This window comes from Protobothrops mucrosquamatus, unplaced genomic scaffold (assembly GCF_001527695.2).
Source record: "Protobothrops mucrosquamatus isolate PMUCROS unplaced genomic scaffold, P.Mucros_1.0 scaffold_201, whole genome shotgun sequence".
NCBI lineage: Eukaryota > Metazoa > Chordata > Lepidosauria > Squamata > Viperidae > Protobothrops > Protobothrops mucrosquamatus.
This window is the reverse complement of record NW_015386277.1, coordinates 297151-317411: the sequence shown is the minus strand read 5'-3', so window position 1 is coordinate 317411 and position 20261 is coordinate 297151. Positions and strand designations below refer to the sequence as shown.

Below are 20261 nucleotides of genomic sequence, written 5' to 3'. Positions count from 1 at the left end.
ATGCTGGGATGTAAAAAGCTGAGATCCAAAGATTTTCATCTTTGCTGCAAAAATGAGTGAGTTGCTGTATAAAAATATCCTGTGCAAAAATACCTTTTGAGAGGCTTTCCCATATAAGGCAATGTGGATAGAGTAGATTCTACAATTTACTTGTCAGTAAATCAACAGAACAGAACCTTAGTAATATAGTTTGTATGTTATGCTGTTGGACCATTCTCAGTTTTAGCTGGAAATCCGATCATGAAAATTGCTATATTAGCAAACATTTCAGAGACATTAAAATACAGCAACTCATCCAATAGTCTATATACTTACAGATATTAAAAAGACATGCTGCTGATTATTCAGATTCTTAAATTCAGAACATATAAAATATTGAGATTATAGCACTTTTTCTGTATTTATTAAATTCATGCAGAATTTATACCCTTTCAAACTTTTAAGAATGCCTTTCTATAAGTTTATCAGCAGCTGCTGCCATCTACAAAGTTAAGATTAGTTCATCAAAAATAGAGATTTATTGTGACATCTTAAAGTAGCACTTCCCAAACTTTTTCCTTCATTGCCAAAACCATTTATCAAAAAGTTATTTTTAATACTTATCAGAATGTCCTTATTTAAACGTCCCTGTGATTTGTGTATTATTAGCTGAAGAAAAAAACACGGTTTACCTGATTTTAGATAATTTACCCAGGTGTGAGAAGAACTGTTTTAAAACCTAACAAATTATCTTCAAGGAATTGATAAGCCAATGAGTGTGTTCTGTTGCCATAAATTAAACCAATTACCCCCTCTAGAAAACCATTTGATAAATTTAATACACATACACTATGCCACCTATATAGCCGTGTTTTCGGTATGTAATATATGTTTGTATATACACACAAACTGATAAAATACATTTATCATAGTCACTCATGGCTTAGTCATTTTTCAGCTGTTTTACTGCAAGGTACTGGTTGCAATTAAAAGTCTGAATAGCACCTTTAAAACCCTGAATGTTATTTGAAGGACCTTGTTTCCCTAAGGATGTTTGCCCATTCCACCAAGTGGAATAGGGAAGGTATATCCCAGGGTCCCCTCCCTTAAGTGTTGTCATCTAATGAAATCCAAAAAGTGTAACTTCTCAGTGGCAGCCACTGCCCTGAGAGTTGGCAAGCCTCCCACCTCTTAGCCTTCAGAATCTAGAAGATCTTGAGGGAGTGGCTCTTCTCCTAAGTGTTGGACTAGGGTGAGGCTAGGGTGAGGTATAAATGTCAACATAAAGGAGTTTGGTTCTTGGGCTTTGGGAGTTGGTTTTTGCTGTTTATACTGTTTTTATTTTTTAGGCTGTTACTGTTTTTTCTTTGGTTTTATTGTTGTTTTTGTGAGCTACCCAGGGTTATTGTATAAAAGACCTGCAGTCATCTAAATCTCATAAATATATAAAATTATAATAATTGTTTGTGAAAGATTTTAAATGTCACATGAATTTCAGCTAGCCCCATTTATCACTAAATCAGAGTTTAAATTGACCTTTGAACGAGATCGGCGGTTTTTAGTTATGCTTTGTTTTTATAATTGGTTTGGTGTATGATTTTTGCTTATTACTTTGTGAATGGTGGTTCTCACAACAACTGTAATATCTTATTTCACACTTGCACCTCCTCATTAAATGTAATAGTTTGTGTTAGAAAGATATTTTTTTCCATTTCTGCATAAAGCAGCAAAGGATTGAACCATAAACATTAACATAAAAAGCATATGTCTTGACACTGATGTCTGGTAATAGATATGAATATGATATGATAGGATAAGCAGTGTATTGCTGATGTGCTCAAGTTTGTTAATGAACAGTTTCTTCGGATAAACTCTTTACCTATTTTAATTTAAAAAAATATTTTTAATTAAAAATAATAAGTGAATGTTGACTTGCTGCAAAGCACCAGCTATTAGCATTATAAGACTTTTAAGACTTACCTAGTCCCCTTTGATAATCCTGGAGAAATAAAAATGAATGGTTTGGCTGTAGCTTGATATTTTATTAAGATTACTGATCTGCACAGAAAAAAAGCAAAATAAGCTAGTATGATGGAGAATTCATCTTTGCATGCATGAATATTCTACCTGTGTCGGTCTAGGTATAAAGTATCACTTATTGGTTACACTGATATTTGGATTTTCATCACCTACTTCCTATCTCAGAGAAATGCTTTCTTAAAAAATATATATTCCTATCTTAAGTGTCTTTCTTTCCACATATGTTTGCACTGTATAATTCTGTTATCCAGCAGAAAGAAGCTATCCTTTAATAATCTTCCAGTAAATGGATATTTTGTTATGATTAATTAACCATAATAGCCATCTTACGAACAGACATATTATAGAAATCTAAGACCATTTGAAACTAAATGTCATTTCTTAAAATGAAAATGAAATTTAAAAAATGAATATTGAATATAAATATTAATTATATAATATTTTTCTTTTCCTTTAGTTCTCAGAATATTGTCAGAAGAAAAAGGATTTAGAAGAAAGCATCAAGCAATCAAAAATTGGGCGGCAAGATACTGTACGTTTTATTTTGGAACACTGATTAGCAACGAATCAAACCCCATTTGCCATGTGTAATTTTGCGTGGTGGCTTAAAGGCCCTAAAAATTACTGCATGACATTAATATCATTAAATCGTGTGACATTTTGTATTCTTTTATGATGCCTTCTGAAATAATTTAAAAAAAATCTGGTGTGTGGGGGGGAATACCATGGAATCCCTATTTTGCCATGCCCCAAGTTCAGGTGGAATTCCAATTTGAAATATAGTGGTCAGGATGAAAATATGGATTTTGAGTAAGTGGCAGCTATAAAGCGCAGGGTTATCTGTGTTACTTAAAACAGGGGTCCCCAACCCCCAGTACTGGGCCACCGCATGCCAACAACTGGTCCGCACAAACAAGCAAAGCCCTATCCGCGAGATGCAGGCAGCACACAAAACCACGCATCCTACGGTCCCCAGAAAAACCTCTCTCCACGGAACCAGTCCCTGGTGCCCAAAAGGTTGGGGATCTCTGACCTAAAACACAGCTCTGAAATAGTACTATTATATGTTACATGAGGGGAGTTTCTTTGAAATTCTAAATATATTTTAGAAATCATTTTATTTCTAAATCCTTTTTTAATTTGTTACACTTTCCTTTAAAGTATTCATACCATACTAGATTATGAACATGGATTTATAAGGACTGTAACTAGAGATTCATTCTAATAATCTGTACCTACTTAAACCATTATTGCCAAAAATACACATGCTTTTCTACTTGGCCCTGAAATATATATTTAACAGATAGTATAAATCCTGTCTAATTGCTGCCTCTGTAGTTTTTGACCATAAGAGATGCAATGTCCAGTTCGGTTATTGTGTATATAGACTTTTAGCTGCCCTGTTAAGACAGTACGTTGCCCGGGGTATACCATTGTGGAGGTAGTCTATATTTCATATCCCTTCATATACTTCATAGTTCAAGAATGGCCCCTCAGGAAATTTCAAGGTACCTGGGATGATTTCACCGCAGCCACACTAGAAGCAGTTAGATGGTTAGCTTCCTTAGATATCAGATTATATCTATCCCATTGAAATTCCATGGCTCCATATTATGGTGATTTTATTTTGGTTTTATCTTTACTTAATATATTATCTTCTATATTGTATTGTCCACATATTAATTTTATATATACAGATAGTACTCGACTTACAACAGTTCATTTAGTGACCGTTCAAAGTTACAACGGCACTGAAAAATGTGACTTAATGACTGTTTTTCACAGTTATGATCTTTGCAGCATCACATGATCATGTGATCAAAATTCAGATGCTTGGCAACAGGTTCATATTTATGACTTGCTATGTCCCAAGGTTATATGCTCACATTTTGCGACCTTTTGATAAGCAATGTCAATGGGGAAATCAGATTCACTTAACAACTGGGTTACTAACTTATCAGTTGCAATGATTCACTTAACAAGTGTGGCAAGAAAAGTCGTAAAATGGGGCAAATTCACTTAACAAATGTCTCATTTAACAACAGAAATTTTGGTCTCAATTGTAACTGTAAGTTGAGGATTTTACCTCTGTGTGTGTGTGTATAAAAATAGACAGACACACTGACATTATATTTAAACTAAATTTGCATATGCTAAATAAATAAAATAGAAATCCTGTCTCATTGTATTACTGTCATAATTATATTGCACTTATATATGATAGAAAAAATGTTACAGTGCACCAGTTTTATCTGCTAGATTTGAAAGAAATTGGATTCTCTGTATGGGCAGTGACCATAAACCTTGATAAATTGTAATGATAATGATGATTATTTTATTTTGGATTCTCCCAAATTAAATGTATTCAGGCAGAACGTGCAGCACTAATAAAGGAATTTAGTGCCTTACAACAGAAGAAAGACCATCTAAAGACAGAAGTAGATAAATACAAAGAATGTGATCCAGATATTATTGAAGAAATCCGTAAGTTCTGTCTAGTATTATAATACTAATTTTTTCCAGTACTTTTCATAATAATACCATTTCCATAGCTTTCAAACAGTGGTATTTTCATTGATGAATGTTTAACTCTTGGTACCTCCTTCCTGGTCACAATCACTATATATTTCCTTTTTGGTATTTGTGAGTATGTTTGTGCATGTGTGCGTATGCTGAGAGTATGAATCTGCAGAATAGAAGGTATGTTTTGGAAAACAAATTGTGGCTTGGATTAAGATGTCATTTCTGTCATCTTGGTTTGTCTTATATGATGGTTGATGGTTGTAAATTCATGTGAAAGGGCAGCATAAATCTATGTCAAAGATAACTGAAGGTTTGTGTCTATAAGGAGACAGTCAAGTGGCAAAGAGAAGAAGATAGAAGAGAAGACTTAGAAAACTGGTTCAGCTGGATTGGTGCACATGTGAACAGTGGATAAAACAACATCATATTGGCAATATAGTCAGTGAGATGTGGTTACTTTTGCTATTTTTGCTGCCCTTACTTGAATCAGGATATGACTATACTTACCACCATTTGGATGGCTAATGAAGATCAGGATAGCCACTATTTGTAGATTAGGCGTTCACTTTGAAATCAGTAAGGCTGCCTTAGGACTTAGCTGTTGAAATGAATGATATTATAGCCATGTTAGAAGATGCCTGCCAAGAAGAGAAAAAACTGTTGTTGCTTCTACCTATTGACCCTCGTGCGTTCACATTTAGATATGTTGACAAATAGATATAGGTTAAAACCATTCAGACTGGGTGTGGAATCCCTTTTTTCAGAGGAGACAGTCTCAATATAAAGGCTGCAGTGACAATAGGACTTAGTAAAGATCAGTGGTGGGATTCAGCCGGTTCGCACCACTTCGGCAGAACCAGTAGCTAATTTTTTGTTGCTCAGGCTCAGAATGGACTTCTGGAAGCGGCATCCACACAGAGAACCAGTTGTTCACATATTTGAATCCCATCACTGGTAAAGATAATAATAATAATAATAATAATAATAATAATAATAATAAACCCCCTGCTCAGGCAGGAAACCCTATACCATTTCGGGAAAAATGGCTGTCCAGTCTCTTCTTAAAAACTTCCAGTATTGGAGCATTCACCACTTCTGCAGGCAGGTTGTTCCACTGGTTAATTGTTCTAACTGTCAGGAAGTTTCTCCTTAGTTCTAGGTTGCTTCTCTCCTTGATGAGTTTCCATCCGTTGCTTCTTGTCCTGCCTTCAGGCAGCTTGGACCCAGGTACAAGGGACCTGGCTCCACGATGCCTCCCTGCTCAATTGAAGGCTTCCTTTCTGCCTTCAAACTAAGGCCGGCGCATGCAAGTGAGCAGCACACCCGGGCAACGGATGGCATTCGTTCCTGTGCCCGGCCAACTCTGATTACACGCTTTGCCTCATACGCATGCAAACAAAGCAAACAATTCTCCCCCTGAGAATGGAAGCTTCTGGGGGCCATGATGTCTTTTGCAGAGAATTTGTGTTTGAAGTCGTGCGATATTATGGCACCCAGGAGCTTTCATGGTCGACACAAAAAGCATTTCCAAGCCAACTCTCCTCTCCCTCAAAGGGAAGGCAACCGTGGCAGAGAGAAGTCAGATTTTGCAAGGTGAGTGTATCCGGTGTGGCAGGAAGGGAGGGGGAAGCAGTTGTGTGGCGGGGAATAGGGTGAATGTTGCAGAGCCTCTGTAGTTATTCGTAAGGGTGAACGACTGCCGTGGTGCTGCAATATTTGTGATTTGGGACTTGCTCGTAAATACTAGGGAGCGCTTGTCACGTAACCTCGAACAAGTGTTAAGTGAACACTTGTAACTCAGGGATTACCTGTATAACTTTCCAAATCAACATTCTAATCACCCTTTTGCTGTTTGTTTCAGTTTTTTTAATTCTTAAAACTTACGCAATAAAAACTTTTTTTTGCTGAGGATTGAAGGAGAATCATTTAGTATGATAAAACTTATGTCAAATGTTCGTAGTATCCAAAAAGCAGTTAAGAAGCAATGTTGTAAGGTGATTAAGAAAGCTGACTTTTCCTCAACTTTGACAGCTCTCTAAAACCTGACAGTGACCACTGTTTTTCTCTCTTTGTGGGGAGCCTCTGTTTGGAACATGGGACTGCTTTAGTAATAGAAGTATTGACAATTAAGTTTAAATGTCAGGAATAAATGCATTCAGTTGTTAACTGTATGTTATTGGTAATAAAAACACTCATAAAAGTATTTGTGGATGACAAATACTGAGAGATGATCATTTAAAATATATTGTCTAATCTACTTTCAGGATGTGAGTAAATTGGCTTCTCCTTTCCTTTTCTATAAAACTGATTCTTTAGTTGTACTTTTACTTTTACTGGATGAGTTATAGTAAATTCTTTGTACAAGGAAAATTTTGGATGATCCTATTTGCTGTTTTCAGTTAAATCTTTAGTTGCATGTATGTAAGTAAGCATTATCTCTTGCCACAACATGTATTATGGATTTCTCTTAAATTGAGAAAATGCATAAGCAAAGTCACATCTGCCTTTACGGTTCAGAGTAAGAAATATTAAAAGTTAGCATATGGAACTACATTGTTAAAATATTTGGAATTTGAGTATTAATCAGCATGCATTGTAAAATCTAATAATGTCAATAACATTGCTATTCAAAAATCACTTGTCAAGGATTTAGTAACAAAAGATATAACTTGTCTTTTACTTAGTTTGTTGAGCACTTGACTTTGTGTTCAGCAGTGGAAAGTGATCTAAAAAATCTATTGCTGTATTTTTCAGTTTTACATAACAGTTCCCAGTTTCCACCTCCTAGATATCTGGATAGGAATTAGCTTGTCTTTATTATTTTGTATTAGTGCATATACTACAAAAGTGGAAAATAAGAACAGAAAGCAAATTCTGCCTTTTATCATTTGTGAGCTAGCCACTTGTTTCAGGTTTGAACTGATACCATCAGTTCATCTCATAAAAATACTGATAATTATTCAAGATTTAACTTTCATATGTAGCTTAATAATATAGTGCAAAAGTGTGGAAAATAAAGAACAGAAGGCCTTCCAAGATTTCCAGTTGATATATACTGTTTACAATAAATGGTGACCTTATGAGCAAAAGTTCACAAGCTTGTTCTGACAATTATATTACTCTTTCAGGGACTTTCCAAGGATTCATTTGATCCCTACTATCCACTGTATCCACTGACTTTCCTTTTTTGCTTTTCTTGCCAAGCACAATAATTCTTTTTAATCCATCATGCATTCACATCAAGTATTTAAGTTTCTTCTTGCTGATTCTTATCTCAAGAGAGCAATTAGCCTTTATTTGATCCAGAACTGATTGACTGTTTCTTTTGCAGACCCTGATACTCTTTGTAATGACCTCCAGATCCATAAATCCAAGGTGTATGTTTTTCAGTCTTTCCCAGTGTCCAGTTTTCACAACAGTCCCATTACTATTAGAAAGACTATGCTTTAATTATTCTGATCTTTGCTTTGATTTTGAAATGTCCTTATTTTGTCTGATCTTTTCTAGGTTTCTTTGCCTTCTACTCTACAGTTACCTTCTCTATATTTCTCTGACACACTATTTGCAACTATTCCATCTGTTTTAACTGTGAAGAAAAATTCTCAGCATCTATCAGATAAAGTCTCTCAACTTCATTTGGAATTGGACTTTGGCTAGGCAGGTTTTTTTTTGGAAGTGACTACAACACATCTGAACCCTGTTATCTAGGAGGATTTTGAGCCAGTTTATTCTGAAGAAGTGAATGGGGTCGTTGCAGCTGTGAGCTTGATTACTTGTGTTCTAGATCTGTGCCCCTCTTTGTTAAAGCTTCCTGGAAGTGGCATGTGGCTGGGTCCAAATGGTAGCTAATTTCTTTTTGTAGGAGGGGGTATACTTCCTGCCCTGAAGGAGGAGATGGTGCTCCTCCTTCTCAAGAGACCTTCCTTGACGCAGCCTTGCTAGACAACTTTTGTCCAGCCTCCAACCATTTGGAAAGATTGATTAAGGGGTAATTCTCAGCTTCAGAGAGCCATGGATGAAGCAAATTATTTGAGCTCTTTTCAGTCTAGGTTCAGGCCGGTATATAGCACAAAGATGGGATTGGTTGCATTTGCTGATGACCCTTGGAGAGTTTGGGACAGGGATATTGCAAGGTGTCTAGGTCAGGGGTGTCAAACTGCTGGCCCGCGGGCCGAATGCGTCACACCAAAACCGCGCCCACCCCATTGCCGGCAATGGGAAAAAAGTCGCGTCACGTGACATCGCGGTTTTCTTGCCACAACATGTATTATGGATTTCTCTTAAATTGAGAAAATGCATAAGCAAAGTCACATCTGCCTTTACGGTTCAGAGCAAGAAATATTAAAAGTTAGCCTACATTTGTATGTATACATTTTGAACACTACTCTTGACAGTTCATAACAACAATAAAACCCAGTAATTATATCCTGATTCTATCCTGGCAACTGGATAAAAAGCCAGGTCTTGATGGTCTTCTGAAATGCTAAAAGAGAGGGCTGCCAAATCACCCTGGGGATTAGGGGTTCCATAATTCCATAATATATTCTGGAATAAAAAAAACCCAACAAAATTACTTACTGCTTTCCACTTCTTTACCACAAACTTTTAATTCAGCCAGCATGCAGATTTATATTACCTTTGTCAGCATTTAAGTAAATCAAATTTTCCATTTTTTCCTTTTACATTTATAAAGAATTAATTCTTTACTCTTGACCAGGGGTAGGCAACCTTGGCTCTTTTATGACTCGTGGACTTCAACTCCCAGATTTCCTGAGCCAGCTATGCTGGTTCAGGAATTCTGGGAGTTGAAGTCCACGAGTCATAAAAGAGCCAAGGTTGCCTACCCCTGCTCTTGACTAATAAAATAGTATCACTTTCATGTCCTAATTTGCTCAATGTTTAGTTTTGATTCCAGTTATCTTCTTTGAAATTCTGATTTCTCAATTCTGAAATTCCAGATAGATGTAGACTAAGTTAATTTACATTTTATAAATATCGGTGCTTTTTTTTGTTAGTATGCGTCCAGCTTTGAATTTTATTATCAAGTCAAATTCTGCATTTTATTAAGGTTTCACAAGCTATATACAGGTAATCCTCGACTTACAACAGTTCATTTAGTGACTATTCAAAGTTACAACACTGAAAAAAGTGACTTATGACTGTTTTTCACACTTATTACCATTGTGGCATCCCCATAGTCACATCAACAAAATTCGGATGTTTGGCAACTGGTTCGTATTTATAAAGGTTGCAGTGTCCCCAGGCTCATGTGATCAGCTTTTGCAACCTTCTGACTAGCAAAGTCAATGGGGAAGCCAGATTCACCTAACAATGTTACTAACTTAACAACTGTAATGATTCACTTAAAAGTGTGGCAAGAAAGATTGTAAAATGGAGCAAAACTCACTTAACAAATGTTTCACTTAGCAACATAAATGTTGGGCTTAATTGAGGTCATAAGTCGAGGATTACCTCTATAGTGTTATAGCAAAATATAATACTTGCAGGACACAGAGAAGCATATATGCAGCAGTTATGCTAAAGCCTTCTCGGTAGGTTCCTGCATTATAGGTTAGAAAGCCCTATACTGCACTAATTATAAAACATATACTTAAAAATAGCATATTAATTGGTATAAATCAGCCTTATTTTAAATGGGATGTGTCTCTCTTTAAAATGAATTTCTATTTTATAATACTTCACTAATTTTGGATTCACTCTTTAAGTTCAATTTTCCAGTTTCTGTTATTGAAGCAAATTTATATCTTAAAAATAAAAATTATTGTACTTTAGAATTCACTACTTTTTATTGTCAGCATTTGAATAGGATTTGCCTACAATAGGTTACTGTTCTAATGACCTAGAAAACAGTCATTGCTTTTACAGTAGTTGTCTCATTAGTTAAATACAAAGAATTATTCTTTCAGAAAAGTACCTGGCTGCAACTCCAGGGCGTCTATCAATTATGATTTTAGAAGGTACTGGAATAAATGAATCCAAGCCAAAGATAGAGTAGCATTACAGAAATGTTTTCTTTTGGATTGGGGGGGGGGATTTATCACATACTGTGTTATTTGATAACTAAGTTGAAAGTGTTTCAGGGTATTTGGCTATTGTTAGCTGAAAAAGAAACTACAAAACTTGCTTGTTGGTGGATATTTGCAAGCTGACAACTCATACTGGTCCAAGCTACTTCTTGTTTTGTAAATTCAGCTATTCATGCTTGATGTTTTTCCCAGGTCAAAAGTTTTTTCTTTTTCCTTTTATTTCACTACATTGCCAGTATATTCTCAATGAAAATTCAAATTATACTTACGGTATATTTTTTATTAAAGTAATAATTTGTTATTTCATAATACTCCACACTTTCTAAAATGACAACTTCATAAAAAAAGGTTGACGGTTCTAATACATTTAGATCTCTTTTCTTGTTCTTCCCCTTTCCCCTTTTGATTATAGTAAACCCAATATTAATACCTAAAGATATAGTGTACTCTCAAATACAACACCAATATGGCATAAATTTTGTCTTGTTAATTGCCTTCCCACAAACTATTTTTCTCTATTGAGTGCTGTTTCTAAGAAATATGTTGACAGTGGAAAAACTACTGGAAGAATTTTGAATGAATAATGTAAAGTTATTTTATTATCTTTCCAGAAATTTATAACTGGAACTATATTTCAGTGATGGTGAACCTTTTAGAGACCGAGTGCCCCAAAACCGGCCCGCCCCCGCTCTACCTGCCCGCTCTCGCCCTGCTCCGCCCTCACCTCGCTCACTCTCAGCACCATCCACGGCACGCCGATCACCCTGGCGGCCCTGCAGCGCCATGGTGGCCACACCCGCACCCCCCAGCATCATCTGCTGCCCAGCTGCCATGTGCTTGGCTGTGCAGCTCCGCACGGGTCGCACCTGGGGGTGACTCTTCTCCAGGGGGGCTGCTGGTGAGGTGGGGGCTACAGGGGAAGGCGAGGCTGGGGCGACAGTGTGCGTGCCCACAGAGGGCTCCGAATACCGCCTCTGGCACTAGTGCCATAGGTTTGCCACCACTGCTATATTTGTATTATATCTGCAGTTGATCCTTCATACTTCTCTTTTCTTGCTGTGTTTACCTTGGTTATATGTTTTTGTGGGATTAACACCTACAGTTAACAATTACTCTTTCAGTAGCACCGAATGAATGGTACTTATGACCAAAGCTCAAAGTTCCAACTGTCACATCATCCTTTTAATCACGTGATTGTGATTCAGGCACCTGCGTGGTTGCAGCATTGTATGGTCACCTGATCCAAGTCAATGGGGAAGCTGGAAGGGAAGGTCGCAAGTTGCTCCCATAAGTCGATTCTACCATCTTTTTTCCTAAGGAGCCCACTACAAAGTATGAGATTAGTTGCATGGGCCCACCCACAGCACACTTCCTGCCTGCAATCTGTAGAACATGCCTGTTTGCCCAATATTTGCACAGCACTACAAGAGCCCTTTCCTTTGGGGCTGCACTCATTAGCACGCATCCATCTGCTGGCCTGCTTGCAAGCTGCCCAGGGCCTATGACTTCATGCTGGCTTCCCCATTGACTGCTTGTTGTAAGAGAGCAGTCTTCCAAGATCACAAGTCATGGTCACATGAGGTCCTGACTTAAGGACCTGCAAACTTTGCTTAATCATGGCAACAAGGACTAAGCAATGCAGTCACCTGACATCACACTTTATGACCACATAACTTCCTGTTGGAAAGTCCAGTCCCAATTGCCTTTGTAACTTGAGGACTACCTGTGTCCCTGAGGTAGCGGAAGGCCTGCTCCTTTTAAATCTGCTTTCCCCCCCCCCTCACAATATACTTCTTGATGTGCTTCCAAAACTGCTACCCTCACTTGTAGGTGACTGCTGCTTGTAAATTCAGAGATAAGAGCAAGTGCAAGGAACAGAAGCAGGGAGGATAAAGGGTGCCTGTCTCCTTAGGAGATTTTCTATTCCACAGAGGCTTCTAGTTTTTCTGCTCCCACTATTTCTTTCTGTTCTGTAGCAAGCACAGAGCTTTTCCAGTTGCTTGGGTGGGCTCTCTCTAGCAGAAAAGCACAAGGGATAATAGAGCCTCAGAGCCTCATGGCTAGAGAATGAATGGTCCTGCATCAGAGCATCTGGAAACCTACTGCTCATTGACCTCCCTCAGAGTATGGATACAAAATAGTGGATTGTATTGCATTTTCTGACAGAAAACTCCATTTGCCTGTCAGATCAACTTCATTTAGCCTGCCTCATTGGAACAGAATCGGAACAGAGATAGAAACTCCATGTGATGACATGTCCTGAACAATTTTTTAATAGATCTCCATGGCCTGAGAGCAAGAACGGTATCTTAATAACACTTAAGCAAATAACTGTCATACAAAATTGATGAAATTGCTGCAAGTTATTTATGTGACTTCTGCACTAACAACTTGAGTGTTCTATCTTTGTAAACCAATGGAGTGGTGCTTTAAAACAAAATTTTGTTTCATGTACATTGGAAGCTTCAGATAGGTTTTATACAGGATGGTTAAAATTAACTCAGGAGTTGGAACTTACTCAGAGTTTGGTCTTACTCTGTAGTCCTATTTTGGGCCAACATTGATAAGATTGTTAATGTTAATTTGGATGTATCACTATTTATTCAAGATGCCTATGTTCATCTTATAACTGTAGATTTTAGGGGTCTGGGGTCTGGCTAAAAATATTATACAATACTTGCAGGGAAAATCTATAGCTGATTTGCAGCAATTTTATTTATTCTCTATCAATATTTGGCAGAGGAGCAAGGAGGAACATCTTAATACAATAAAAAAAATGAAATTCTGTTTGTACTGTATAAGAGGATTTCTTAACATGAGGGTTGCAGATCCCCCTGGACTGTAAGACCATATTTTTACAGATAGAATTGCAACAGAGAGCAAGGGAAAATGATTATGAAGAAGGAAAAAGTTGCAAGAATGCCAAGGGACTCAAAAACTAGGCTAGAAAGGAAAGAGAAAATGGCCTGTGGTTGTTATCATACTCTGTCTGCATGGGAGGAAAGAGTGAAAAAAGTTTATTGCCCGCCAGGTTTTTTTTTGCAAACTGCAGCATTTTGAAGCAAAGTTTTTACTTCCCTTTTTTTCTTTTTCTTTGATTTCAGTGAATAAGAATAGTTATGTACAAAATAAAACCCAAATTTCAGAAATTATGCAAAAGCAAGCAAGAACATCCTATTACAAATAGTGTTTCAAATTTTAAGTATTTTTGCTTATTTCCAATAAAACAGATTTATAAAGTTGTAAAATTTTATCATTAATTTACTTGATATTTTGATTAAAATATGATTATTAAAAGTAATTGAGATATTTATTTTTAGTCCTAGTGAAATCATAATTTTATTCATGATTCATTTTATCATTTCAAGGAATACATATCATTTTAGATGAGAACCTATCTTTGTAGTGTAATTTACAGGATCCTTTTTTCTTTTCTTTTTCCTTCCTTCCTTTAATTTATTTTAAATTTATTATTATGATTTTTAATCTGAAGTTATATTTTTATTTACTAAATAGTTTAGCATACTAAGTTTCATTTTAAAAATGTTTTTGATTTATAATCAAAGTCAAAACTGTGGAAACTTTTCTAAATACTTGCACTTTTTTTTAAAGCAGCTGTATGATCTCATCTGCAAGTTTTAAATAAAATAGTTCTTCATGTTATAGGCTAGGATTTGGAGTTGGGCACTTATTCTGCCACATATTTAACAGTTCATTTTGCAAATTCAGTCTTGCTAATAGTGTAAATTTATAACAATAAAACATTTTATGTTGCATTAATTTTTCTCATTCCTAGAGACAAACTTGTACATTGACCATTGCCACTAAAGTGCTGGACAGGTACTGACAAACCAGGGCTATATGTGGATGTGAGAATTATAAATAATTTCAGGATCTCACTATGGAAGCCTGCTGGAGTATGCAATTCAGAAAATTAGAAGAAAACTGTAAAACCTTATTTGCTATAAGACTAGTTTCCATGTGTCCCAATAGCCCCTTCCCCACAATCTTTTGAGTGATCATAGGCTAGCCTAGAAATATTTCTGTATTATTTTGGTATGTGATTAAATAGTCTCATAAAATGGATGTATATATTTTAGGTGTTCACCTTAAACAGTGTAGTCTGTTTCTATAAGCAATCAAACACATTGGTGTAGAACTTTGGATACAGAAGCTTTTTCAGCATACACTTATGAACTTTACTAGCTGCCAATTCCCATTTCATAAATTCTCCCATAGCAAGGAATTTGAATAACGAGAATATATGAACTGGAACATTAAGAAGTTGCCCCAATAATTTATAACAAATGAGCAAGGGATTTTACAAGATTCTGTAATTCGTCAATGTTTTGTTTTTTTATAAATATATTCATCTTTGATGAAAAGTAGTAATAAAAGCATTATTTCAAATAAAATTCTTTATTATGCATCACAGAATTCAGATACCCTAATTTTAAAATTTTTGTACAATAGAGTGTTTCTTCTTAGAGCACAGCCTCTTCCAATTCAGTGAAGCACTAAAAGATTCTTATTTTCCTATAATACAGCAAGATATATGTCAAGAAATTTCAGATGTAACTGGTAGAAGCCATTACTTCAGCATATATTTTCACTTTGGTGTAACTTCACTAATCTTTGAGAATTGGTTGAACATTAACTTCAAAAGAACAGTAAAACATTTTCAAGTTATTTAAAATGTATAATAAGTTTGAAAATATAGTTTTATTCTTTTGAATCTGTTCAGTTATTGATCTAAAGAATTGCTTCTATGGAATTTTATTTATTTATTTATTTTTCTTTTTAGGTCAAGCAAATAAAATAGCCAAGGAAGCAGCCAACAGATGGACTGGTATGTATGCATTACATTATTTTACACATTCTTCTGTGAACAAAAATAAATACATGGAAAAAACAATTTTTAATTTAAGATTTTAATTACTATTTTTACATAGAAGTGACTTATTTGCCAGGCAACAGATTGCTGAAAACTCAAAAAATAACATTACTGGTGAAGTTTGCTATTGGTCATAAATGCAAACATAAATATATTTTTTGTGATTTCTGATTCAAATATTTCAATGTTTTTGTTCATTGTTAGATATAGGCTCTCAGTTTTTGCTAGGTATCACTTCTGTTATTGTTTGGATGCTAAGATATACACACACACAATCATACACACTGAATGACAAGCTTCAACTAATCTACAAATAATGATGAATAATGGTGCAAACTAAGCAAGTATTTGAATAAAAAGCAGTAAAATGTGTGTGTACATTAATCTGAAGTTACTTGAGGTTTTAAATTAGAGTGCACAGTAGTATATGAATCATGGTAATCCTACAGATTGATTTGGTCTTTGTCGGATGATTGTGAATGATGATATGAATGGTATATGATTTTATATTGTAATTACAATTTCATCACATTACATCATATTCCACATTGGGACAATTTTCCAGGAACAGTCATGTGTAAACAAGTTCAAAATAATTAGTACATAATCATGTTTCAACATCGATTTTATCACGGAGAGGAAAGGATTGGTTTCTTTTTTTAAATTCCTGAATTGAATGGGAAGTAAACAATTTCGGTTAAAATCTAGATAGAATCTAAATAAACAAAGGAAAAACTGGTGCCTACCAGTATTGAAACTTCCAGAGACATATGACTTTTCAAAATAACTCCTCAGTTACTAAGTGTGTATGTCAAGTTCTAAGCTCAGTAGATTTTGTGCTGAACTATTTGCCCTGTGCCTATGGTGCAATCAATTGCTTTTTGGAAAACTATTACTACTGAAATATCTTATATAGGAAAGGGATTTCAGTGTAGTTCTTATCCTCATCTCTACATGAGAACTGGAAATTACAAAATAATCACTGTTAGATGTTGCAACCAAAAAGGTGATTTATGTCTGAGGAGGGGACTCAGGATGACAATTTATAGATATGTTAACTTTAAACATTAAGGGTCTTTTACTATGATTATCATTATAAACACTTGAAGCCCTAATGTCCATTATTTTTCAACTACTTTATTTACAGATAATATATTTGCTGTAAAATCTTGGGCTAAACGGAAGTTTGGATTTGAAGACAACAAAATTGACAAAACATTTAGTATACCAGAAGATTTTGACTATGTTGATTAAAAGTATTTAAATGGATGTCACATAACTTAATATTGTTCAAGATGCCTTTATTTTAAATTTCATTTCATTCCTACCATTACTTGTACTGTTAATAAAAACTGAAAACACTGAAGTAATTTTGTTTTCTTACACTTTGATCTTCCCGATAATTGTCTCAAACAGAAAGTTTTTTTTTTACAGATTCTATGCTTTAAAATCTGTGGTTTTAGTTGCATGATAAACGTAACAAGCTAGTCCTTTACAAAACAATGAAAGAGACAAGAAACTAACTTTTAATCTTCAGAATTATTTGAAAAATTAAAAGGCATCAAAGGATTTTAATGACATGAAGAATTTTTTCCTGGAAGTTGAGTGGAATATATTATCTTGAGTATCTTTTCAACATATTTAATTCAAAAAAGCTAACTTCCGCTGCATAATTAAATAGACTGGTTGTTTTATCAGTTTTCTTAAATTGAGGTGAAAAACCCTGAACTATTTTAAAAAGTAAAATCTAAAGGAAAAGGCAATTCATATAATTTAGTGGGGGAAAAAGAATACAATATTAATGAGCTTGCTTATTACTGATGCTTGATAAGGAGCTTGCAGGTTTTAGTTCTTATTCTTCATTAGATCTCATAGCATTTATTAATGAAAGGATTCAAATATAAACCCACTCATGCAAGAGTACAAATATACAACAAAGAAAAATATGTTGCTTCAAAAACTCTGGAAATTTTTAATATACTGTATGATTAAGTTTAATGCAGCTTATTTTTTTTTCTATGAGCCTCTTCAACAGCAACTGCAGCAGCTCTACTCTGCTCCCATTATCAACTTCATTAGTTCTGTACTTTGTTTTGTTCTAGCTTATATTATTTCAATTCAGGTTCAATAAGCCACTTTAGACCCCTGCTGAAGTTAAAAGGCAAAATATAAATATTTTAATTATTAGTTTTCACACTATGTATTTTTCTTCTCCATGTCTCCCGGAATGCTTGTTTCAGAAATAACCAGTATAAGGAGGCAAATATATAGAAACACAAGCTTTTCTATGGTATACAAACATGAATACTGATAAAAATTGGTATTGCTTCTCCAACTTCTCTAACTTTCTAGATTTTGGTCAAAAAACATACTTAGTATAATATATCCATATATTATGCATTTAGCCAATCTGTTTTCACATATGAAATTGCTAAATGAGGTCTATTTATTCCATTATCACTCTTGTTGCCCAGATCGTCCCTTAGGACAATCCAAAATAAAGCATGTAATAGTTGTATAAATTGTGGGGTCCTTGATGCTCTCTGAGCTTGCTTGTTTTCTTGCAGATGTTTCATTACCCTAACTAGGTAACATCATCAGTGCTAGTAAGGAGTGCTGTTTGCTGTCTGTTTATATTCTGGTGTCTTGCCTGTCTGGGTGGGTGGGGGCGGTCTTGGGGATTCTTTGGTTAGGCTATTTACTAATGGCTCTGGCAGTTCCAAGGAGGCACCACACACATTTGCACTACTCAGGTGACCCTGAAGACAGATAAGCCTCCAGGTAGCATTAACAACTTGCTAAAAGAATGCAAATGAACAGCTGTCTGCAAGGAATATAAATCTTTCCATTCCCCACCATCCAGTCGGAGCTGAAGAAGCTTCTTGGAGGAGAAGCGAAACATCTTCAGAGAAAAACAAGAAAGTCTAGCTGCCTCGTGAAAAAGCATCTTTAGGATAACTATGACCTGGATGACTGAGAATCTCCATAGACTTCTAGGTTGGAGTTGCAGATAGCTTTGTTCATATTCATGAAAATTCAAAAGAGAAGGACTTTCTGTAAATAGGACTAACCATAGCATAGCAGCCTGTATGTACTTAACCAGAGAATAGGTGTAAATGAATTTAACAGAATTAATGTTGAAGTTAGTATGCACAGCTTTATATTTGCAGAGGCCAGATTTCCAATAGGTCTGCTTGTTTGTCATGACTACACTTTTCTTGTGTATGCACAGAGAGGATGGTTTACATGTGAGATAATGTTTGTATGTAGATGTGGACCAATTAATTTTGCCCATGGAGTGTTTTATGAAATATTTATTCTCATAAATTTGTTGATTTTGGAATGGGGCCCTTGGATATGTGTACATATTGTATTTATATATATTTATACATATTGTGTCATATGAATATATTAGTTGGGACAAAAGTATCTGATACTGATTCCAGTAATAGTTGACAACCTTAGTTGACAATGAAAGACAGCTGAGCAGCACTACAAATTTTTGCATGTATTTATAACCATTTTTCTGGAATCTTTCTTTTGGGAGGAGAGATAATTTTAAAATCAATCTATATTTTTCTTTTATTAATTTGCATTAAATTAGAATGGATTTTTATGACATTACCCAAACTTATTCACTTTGGTTTGCCTATTCCAAATATATAATTTTTGCAGTTTTCCTTACTATAATGTACTTTTGTATATCATTTTCTTAAACATGCATTATATGCAGACTTTTGCCTATTTTTAACTAATAATCTTTAACTTCAGATTCAAATACAAAATAAATTAATTTTGCCCAGTTCCCTATATAATTGTTCTTAAACTTCAAGATTACTTTGTAGCAGGTCCAGGCATGTTATATGTCTAGTTTGGTCTTGATCTAAATTTACTTATCTAGCACAATGAACTTAATATGAGGAACTTGGCCTTTGATGGCTAGACATCGTGTGTTTAGATTTGTGTCAGCCTTAAAATTAGACTGTCTAACCTTTTCAAAACAAGTTACCAATACCATGGCACCTGAATAAACCAGTCATAACATTTCTACTGTGTGTGTGTGTGTAGGACAAAGTGAAATGTGTTATGCGTAATACTGCATATACAAAGAATTAAGGGATTATGAAATGCAATTATTAACAAATATTGCCCTCTTATTTGTATTAAACATATGATATTTGCAAAGGAATTAATCTCCTGACAGTTTTCAAGGTGTATTTTTAACACAAAGGCAACTAACAACTTCTGTAGCATACATCAAATATCTTATTGAAGAAAAAGTACCTTGTCCATTGTAAGGTTTTTAAAGTTAAGTATGGTTGAATGAAAAATTAAAGTAAATAAAGTGAAAAATAAGATTGTCCAGATAAATAGTAAAAGAAGATTGGACATAATGGTTAATTAAGACCATATTCACTGGGGCTATCTGAATGAAATATATTGGTCCTCAGGTTTTACTCAGTGGGTGAACAAGTGAAACAGGTTCAAAAAGTATAGTAAAACTTTTCTTTTTTTGTTTCAGATGATACCTATTTTAAAAAAGGATTCAAATTTGGAAGAATGGCAAAGAGGTATCAATAGATTCATATGGCAGGGGAAAAAACCTAGGGTAAAATTTAAAATTTTGCAAGATGCACGGGAAAGAGGGGGACTTAAAGCCCCTAACTTAAAATTATATTATGAAGCAGTGGTATTAACCTGGATTAGTGATTGGATTAATTTAACTAACAGAGACATTTTGATACTTGAGGGTTGGGATTTATATTATGGATGGCATG

At 35.0% G+C, this 20261-nt stretch overlaps 1 protein-coding gene across 2 annotated transcripts in view; it reads left to right on the top strand.

Moving 5' to 3' along the window:
* Positions 1-16830, top strand: part of MND1 (meiotic nuclear divisions 1) — a 40228-nt gene extending 23398 nt beyond the window's left edge. For both annotated transcript variants that reach the window (XM_015825729.1, XM_015825736.1), the window contains exons 5-8: positions 2477-2551; positions 4389-4503; positions 15394-15438; positions 16631-16830. In XM_015825729.1, coding sequence (XP_015681215.1) covers positions 2477-2551; positions 4389-4503; positions 15394-15438; positions 16631-16737 — 342 coding nt within the window. In that variant the 3' untranslated portion in view covers positions 16738-16830. The remainder of the gene's footprint in view (positions 1-2476; positions 2552-4388; positions 4504-15393; positions 15439-16630) is intronic.
* Positions 16831-20261: the final 3431 nt, after the last annotated feature.